This window comes from Arachis hypogaea, chromosome 1, assembly GCF_003086295.3.
Source record: "Arachis hypogaea cultivar Tifrunner chromosome 1, arahy.Tifrunner.gnm2.J5K5, whole genome shotgun sequence".
Taxonomy (NCBI): Eukaryota; Viridiplantae; Streptophyta; class Magnoliopsida; order Fabales; family Fabaceae; genus Arachis; species Arachis hypogaea.
In genome coordinates this window covers 111,791,630-111,798,299 of record NC_092036.1, presented here as the reverse complement: position 1 = coordinate 111,798,299, position 6,670 = coordinate 111,791,630, and the positions used below count along the sequence as shown (strand labels likewise).

Genomic DNA, 6,670 nt, shown 5'->3' with positions numbered 1-6,670 from the left:
TCTCAGATTCTCGTTCTGTTCTTCTCTGATCTGAGAGAGAGAATCGAAAGTTTTGGTTTGTAGTTGCTTTGAAAGAATGGAATTTTGAGATATTAGATTATTGTTCTTTTTTATTGCAGAAATGAGATGAGATAAGATGAGATGATATGAGAGAGAGGGAGAGGGAAGGGGCTGCCATGGGAAGGGGAAGGGAAAGGGAAAGGGGGCTACGATGAGGGAAGGGGAGGGATTAGGGTTTGGAATAATATTTTTAATTACAAATTCTAACTCAAAATAAATTTCTCTTGTCAGCAAAAACCGGTGAACACGTAAGCATCTTACTCGCCGGAGCCATGGTCCGGCTAGCACGAGGACACGCTTGGTAAATTTTTAAAACATTCAGGTACCATTTTGTCAATAACAATAGTCAGGTACTAAAATGTCAGCGTTTGAATCTTTCGAGTACTGATTTGGTCATTACCTCTTTTTTTTAATAGAAATATCCAATACTTTTAGTGTAAAAAAGAAGAGAGGTGGCTAGTTTTGGTTTAGGGATAAATATTGCTTTGATCTTTAAAGTTTGCGGTCAAAATCAAAATCGTCTTAAATCTTTTTTTAGTTCGAAATGATCCTTAATATTTTATTTAATATTAAAATCACCTTTTTTAACACAATAATTTTTTAAATGACAAAAATACCCTTTAAACTCTCCAGTATTATCATCTTCTCTATGAAAATCTTTAAAAATCTGCATCTCTTCACACAACCTAAGAACAAGATGCAATGTTGAACCATAAATTTTGTTTTTCTTTTTAAATTTTAATTTTTATTTAGCTGTAAAATTTAAGGAAAAAAAAACAAAATCTTTTTCAATTTGACTTCTTTTAATTTGTTTTTTTAGTTTCTCTTTTCATCCATCTTCAATATATTTTTTATTTATGTAAAATTTTTTCTTTCTCTCTTTGCTTTTTCCACCATCTCCAATTACTAAAATTTTTTTACACTATCAATACATTTAATAACAATAGTAACAACACAACAATTAATTTATTTAATTAAAAATAAAAAAAGAAAAAGGAGATAGAAAAATAGAGATAGATGAAGGAAGAAAGATATATTGCAAAAAAAAGAAAAGAGAGGAAGTAGGAGGAGATGTGGCACAGGCGAAGGTAGACTCATTGCACCTCCATCGTTAGAAGAAAGTTTAAAGAGAGAAAAAAACATAAAGGGAAAGAGAGAGAGAGAGAAAAAGAGAAAGAATAAGGTCATGTGAGAATTCTTCAATTGTTGTCGTCATTGTTGAGCAGCCTTTGCTGTCGCCAATATGTTCCGCGACTGCAGATACAGAAAAGGTCGTGATCGAAATGTCATCAGATTTGTCAGACAATAAAAAAGGATAAATAGAGAAGGAGATGCAAAATGAAGGTTGGAGATAAAGAGAATAGTGTGAGTTTATGTTTTTGTGGGGTAAATTTAGCTTTTCAATAATAAAAAAGTTTATTTTAATACTAAATAAAATATAAAAAATCATTTTAAACAAAAAAAATTGAGATAATTTTAATTTTGACTCTAAATTTTAAAAACTAAAATAGTACTTATCTTTTTGGTTTGCATATAAAACAAACATAAAATATTAGTCATTTTAAAAAATTTTTATGAAATTTTAAATACATATTTTGTATGCGATGATTAATGTTGACTAATTTTTTATATATAAATAGTATAATTAAAATATATTTATATTTAATAAATAAAATATTTATTAAGATGTGATTATTATGTAATAGTGTCTCTAAAATTTTGAAAAAAAAAACTAGTAAGAATTCGAGAAGATTATTAAAATTTATTATTTTTATTAATTAATTAATAATAATTAAAAGTGTAAGTTAAAATATGTTATTAAATTATTAAATTAAAAAAATTAAATTGAAAATTAAAAATAATAGAAAAAAGTCCCCTTTCATTTCTGAAAAACTAAAGCAATCAAAGGAATAAGTCAACTTAGTGAAGCGGAGCTAAATTTTGACCACTTGAAGCCAAGAAACGTAACGGGGACCCGTAACCCCATCATCAAAGTGGAGACAGAAGAACGACCATATGCTTTTCTCGTTAAACTTACTCTTGTGAAATCCATTTCATAGTTTACAACCTTAACTAGGAGACATTATTTAGTTACATTTGAACCAAAAGATCGATTACAATGCAAGAAAGAAAAGCACAACTAAATAGATGGATTGATTTTACACTATGAAACATGAGAGTAATGGTCAATAAGACCAGGACCAAATAGCATGATCTTCATGAGCGAATCCAAAGTTACATGAAGTCTCAGGCGGGTCGGAGTATTCAACATGCTCAAGTTTAGGGAAGATGAGGTATGGATGCAAGAGGCTCCGATTTATGAGATTCTCTTCCTCGTCCTGTGACAGATCCGATTGATCTGCCTCGAACATTCCAGAGGTTGTGTGGTAGTAGGGGCTATTTATATTGTCATCCGAATCCAGCATATCACTCTTCACTGATATCTTGGACCCTTCGCCTTCTGATGAAACTGCTGCTGCGGTTGCCTCCTGCATTCCCTTTCTTTCATCACTCTTGTCTTCGCCTTCTTTCTCCCTTGCAACCACCTTCTCCGTCAGCCTTGCTACCTAAATTCAAACATTGCACTCACACATTCAGCTGCTCATAATTCACTCTCCAAATAATTTAATTACCCACACCTATTTTCTGCTAGAATTTGATGAGATATAAAAAAAAATAGTTATACTACATGTCCATCGAAAAATTAGCTAATGCATATTAAATACATAATATATATTAAATGTATATAAATATATAAATATATAATAATGAGTTGATACATATTTAAGATAGAATTGGAACACTCAGTACTTACTTAAACGTAGGAGTTATCAAAATAATATATCAATTGAACTGTTTCGTATACATAATATTTTTTTAAAAAGATTAATATGTTGATAAACTATCCCAAAAATTGTTTGCTCTAAAAAAAGAAAAAAGAAAAAAAGAAGAGAGTGTTGAATTTGACCTCTGCTTTCAAGCGATCTTTCTCCTTGAGGAGGTTATCGTAGTTGGCCTTAAGGGTGTCAAAGGTAGCCTGAAGGGAATCATAATCCTTCTCCAGCTGCTTCGTCTTCCACCGTGCGCGGCGGTTCTGGAACCATATCGCCACCTGCCGCGGCTGCAGCCCAAGTTCCTTCGCCAGTTTCGTCTTCCTCTCTGGCTCCAGCTTGTTCTCTTCCTTGAAGCTCTTCTCCAGGAACTCAACTTGCTCCGCCGATAGCCGCCGCTTCTTCTCCGCCGGCTGCGTCAAGTACTCCTCCATGCTCTCCTCCCCGTCCTCCTCCGCCGGGTCGTATGTCCGGAAGAACGACCCATTTTTACACCCCTTCCCTCCTGGAACATCTTCGAAGCTCACCATGGATCGAGAACCTGATCAATTAACATGAACAATTGAACATGGGTCGTTTAAACAATTCAATTAATTGGATAATAAGATTGAACCAATCAAATCTTTGGTGAGTGCGCTTTTTTGATGAATATAAAAATATAATATTTTGAAAATTCTTGTTGTAGTGGATTAAATAGCTAGCTTAGATTAATAATTCGATGTGACAAACTTCAATCACATCATCAGAGCCATTACAGAACAACAAGCAATAACAAGTACAAGGAAAAAAAAAGAAGAAGAAAATTACGGACCGAGAAAAGGAAGTGATGAAGATAGGAAGAGAGACGGAGGAGGAAGAGGCTGGGAAGCTTGGTTCTGATGAAGAAGAAGAGTGTTACTGTTGTTGGTGTTGGAGAAGGCAGAGCTGAAGAGCCTCCCACCCGCCATGGGCGATGATGTGTGTTAAGGGATAAAAGAAAAAGGAATGGAAGATAGAGATGGATATGTTTCTCAAGGAGCCATGGAGATGAGAACTGAAGCAAAGGATCTAAGACTTATGGCGGAAGAAGCTTGTGATTATGATCTCTGTTATGTGTGAGGTGTGAGAACACCGGCAGGGCATACCCATCACTCAGAATAGCAACAAGATTCAACAAACCCCCCCCCCAAAAACAGAGTCTCTGTGTGACTCACTTGGAAGAAAGAAGAAAGAAGAAAGAAGAAAGAAGAAAGAAGAAAGAAGAGAACTAGGAGTCTCTGTTTGGACTATGGAGAGGGTGTTGTGTTGAGTTTATAATAAGAAGCCTAAGGCTGAAAGGAGGAAGGAGGGTTATTTAATGATGCCCCTTTTATCACATTTAGATGTTTAATGTGGATATGTGATGTTAATTTTTTTTTATTTTTTATTTTTTGGTCAGGTGATGTTAATGGTTTAGATGGTTTTTCACATCAAATCTCCTTTCTTTTCTTTTAGGCTGCGTGCGTTTGTTTCTAGAACAGGATAGAACATGATACTAAAAATAGGATATGATAGATATTAATGGATAGAGACACAAAATTTTGTGTTATTATATTTTGTTTAATGATAAATTAAAATAAATTATAAAAATTTAATTTATTTATATTTTTTTTTATTAAAAAAATTTGAAATGAAAAATATAATAATAAAAAATATAATTATAAAAAATTAACAAAAATAATAAAAAAATTTAAAAATAAATTATATTTTTTATTAGTGTTCATATGTCTTTACTATTAAAATAGACACAAAATACACTAATTCAATATCTCTAAACATATTATTTTTATCTATGTCTTTTCTATTAAATATAATTTTATATCTCTGTATCTATATCTTAAAATGCTGTTTTTTTGTCTTTATAAACAAACGGAGCCTAATTACCGCCGGTTGTTTTCCTAATCTGTTCACTGTTCAGAGTTAGTTTTATTCCCCTTTTTTGTTTTGGTTCAACACGAGGAGGTTGAATAATGTTAAAACCTCGTCTAAACTTATTATTTTTTACCGTTATTTAGTTATTAATATGTAAACTTATTGATTAAAAATATATTATTATATTATTAAGCTAAAAATATCAGATTATTAATTAAAAATAATAATAAAATAAAAATACTGATCCTTAAATTTTTTTATTAATGTGTCACCTTTTTTAAAATTTAATATTAAAATACTACTCTTTTAAAATTATTTATTTAGATATCATTTTTTATATTATTATAATTAATTATAATTAAAAATAAAATAATAAATCAACTGCTACACTAACAAAAAGATGACAGGTAATTACTTTTTAAAAATAAAATTTTAATAATAAATTTTAAAAAAAATAAGCCGCATAAGGATTATCATTTCTCACTTAGGCTGTGGAACGCAATATTGATTGATTAATTTATTATGCTTTTATGGCTGCAAGATGAGGTTAATTCTTTAATATTATCAATATTTTTATTTTTTATTTTTTTATGGACAGAGGTGATAAACATAAATTTAATCCTCCTACCAAGTCACCAAAAAAATCCTCCTACTAAAATTTCCTCAAGAGTCAAGAGGAAATAACTTTCCCCGGGCTACAATATAATCACATAGGCCCAATATATATGATGCTTTCCCTTGCGAAGATTCCTTATAACTTCTAACCCAAAAGCATGACAAAAAAAAATCTACTACCTGGGAGTTTTATAGGACCACTCAAAAAAGGTCCACATCACAGTAGCTGGGCCATTGATTGAAAACTAATAGTTAGACAAAAGTAGGTCCTGACTTAAAAAAACACAAGGCTATCAAAATGCACATTGCCTATCGGGTTGTCTCGTTTAACACCCCAAATGGTTGGACTTTTGCTAAAATAATAGGCCGGTGAAAATGAGACGTTTAACAGATTTAATCTGATAACGAAAAAACCTAGCCGTTAGCAAGTTGTTTTTCTCTCCGTACTGTGCGTTCTAATCTGCAGATACCAAGGCTCATGGCCCAACGAGCACGAACCTCCCATTAGGGAAGAAGCACCAGGAAGGGAAGGAAAGTGGAGGGAGAGTTTTCAGGAACCTCAGCGCTAACTCCCAGACATGAAGACTGGATGGAAGACATCCATGATGAAGGGCACAACACTAGAACTTATGCAAGCATGCTGAAGAGAGCCGCACCTGAGTCAGAGGATGAAGACGATTCCGAAGAAATTGGAGATGACGAGATGGACAGTGATCGATAAAACGTCCCTGAAACAGAGGAAGAAAATAAGAAAGAAGTCGATAAAGACAACAAAAAGAAAGGAGAGAGCACATATATAAAAGTAGAAGACATGGGAGATGGCCTTTACAATATAGTCATAAATGAAAAAGCAAAACAGGACCTTTGGAAACTTTGGTGGAATTCAATGATCATCAAACTCATGGGTAGAAAAAATAGCTATCCTGTTATGAAAAGGAGAATTGAAGCGATATGGCCCATATGGGGAAGGCTAGGGAGGCTGGACGACGTATTGAAGCGATATGGGGAAGGCTAGGCGGGCTGGACGTCATAGACCTGGGCAATGATTTCTATCCACTATAAGAAAAAAAAAAAAAAGGTTTTTAGTGATAAATTTTTAGTGGCAATAGTATTATTGTTACAATTTTTTTTCCTTAAAAAAATCTTTTAGCGGCAATTGTACATTGGAATTTTTTCACTTATAAAATAAAATAAAATACTCTATAAAAATTAGCAAGTTTGCCTAACTTTCGACAAACTCCCTTTTTAAGTTTTTTCAAATTCACGTTTTTATT

General features: G+C 32.5%; 1 protein-coding gene and 1 long non-coding RNA gene across 2 annotated transcripts; both read right to left on the bottom strand.

Annotated features, from left to right (window-relative positions):
* Positions 1-2,080: 2,080 nt before the first annotated feature.
* On the bottom strand, positions 2,081-4,328 carry LOC112710591 (uncharacterized). The gene is made up of 3 exons (XM_025762878.2): positions 3,703-4,328; positions 3,029-3,432; positions 2,081-2,627 (listed from the first exon to the last, which is right to left on the bottom strand). The coding sequence occupies exons 1-3, from the start codon at positions 3,836-3,838 to the stop codon at positions 2,247-2,249; spliced, it is 921 nt and encodes a 306-aa protein (XP_025618663.1). The 5' UTR covers positions 3,839-4,328; the 3' UTR covers positions 2,081-2,246.
* A 985-nt stretch (positions 4,329-5,313) lies between these two features.
* LOC112782944 (uncharacterized) lies at positions 5,314-6,398 on the bottom strand. The gene is made up of 2 exons (XR_003193236.3): positions 6,259-6,398; positions 5,314-6,124 (listed from the first exon to the last, which is right to left on the bottom strand). It is a non-coding gene; the product is annotated as an uncharacterized lncRNA (long non-coding RNA).
* Positions 6,399-6,670: the final 272 nt, after the last annotated feature.

Coding starts and splice junctions, on each gene's coding strand:
- LOC112710591 (XM_025762878.2), bottom strand. CDS start 3,838: ATGGCGGGTGGGAGGCTCTTCAGCTCTGCCTTCTCCAACACCAACAAC. Junction 3,433..3,702: donor TTCATCACTTCCTTTTCTCG/GTCCGTAATTTT, acceptor TTAATTGATCAG/GTTCTCGATCCATGGTGAGC. Junction 2,628..3,028: donor AAGATCGCTTGAAAGCAGAG/GTCAAATTCAAC, acceptor GTTTGAATTTAG/GTAGCAAGGCTGACGGAGAA.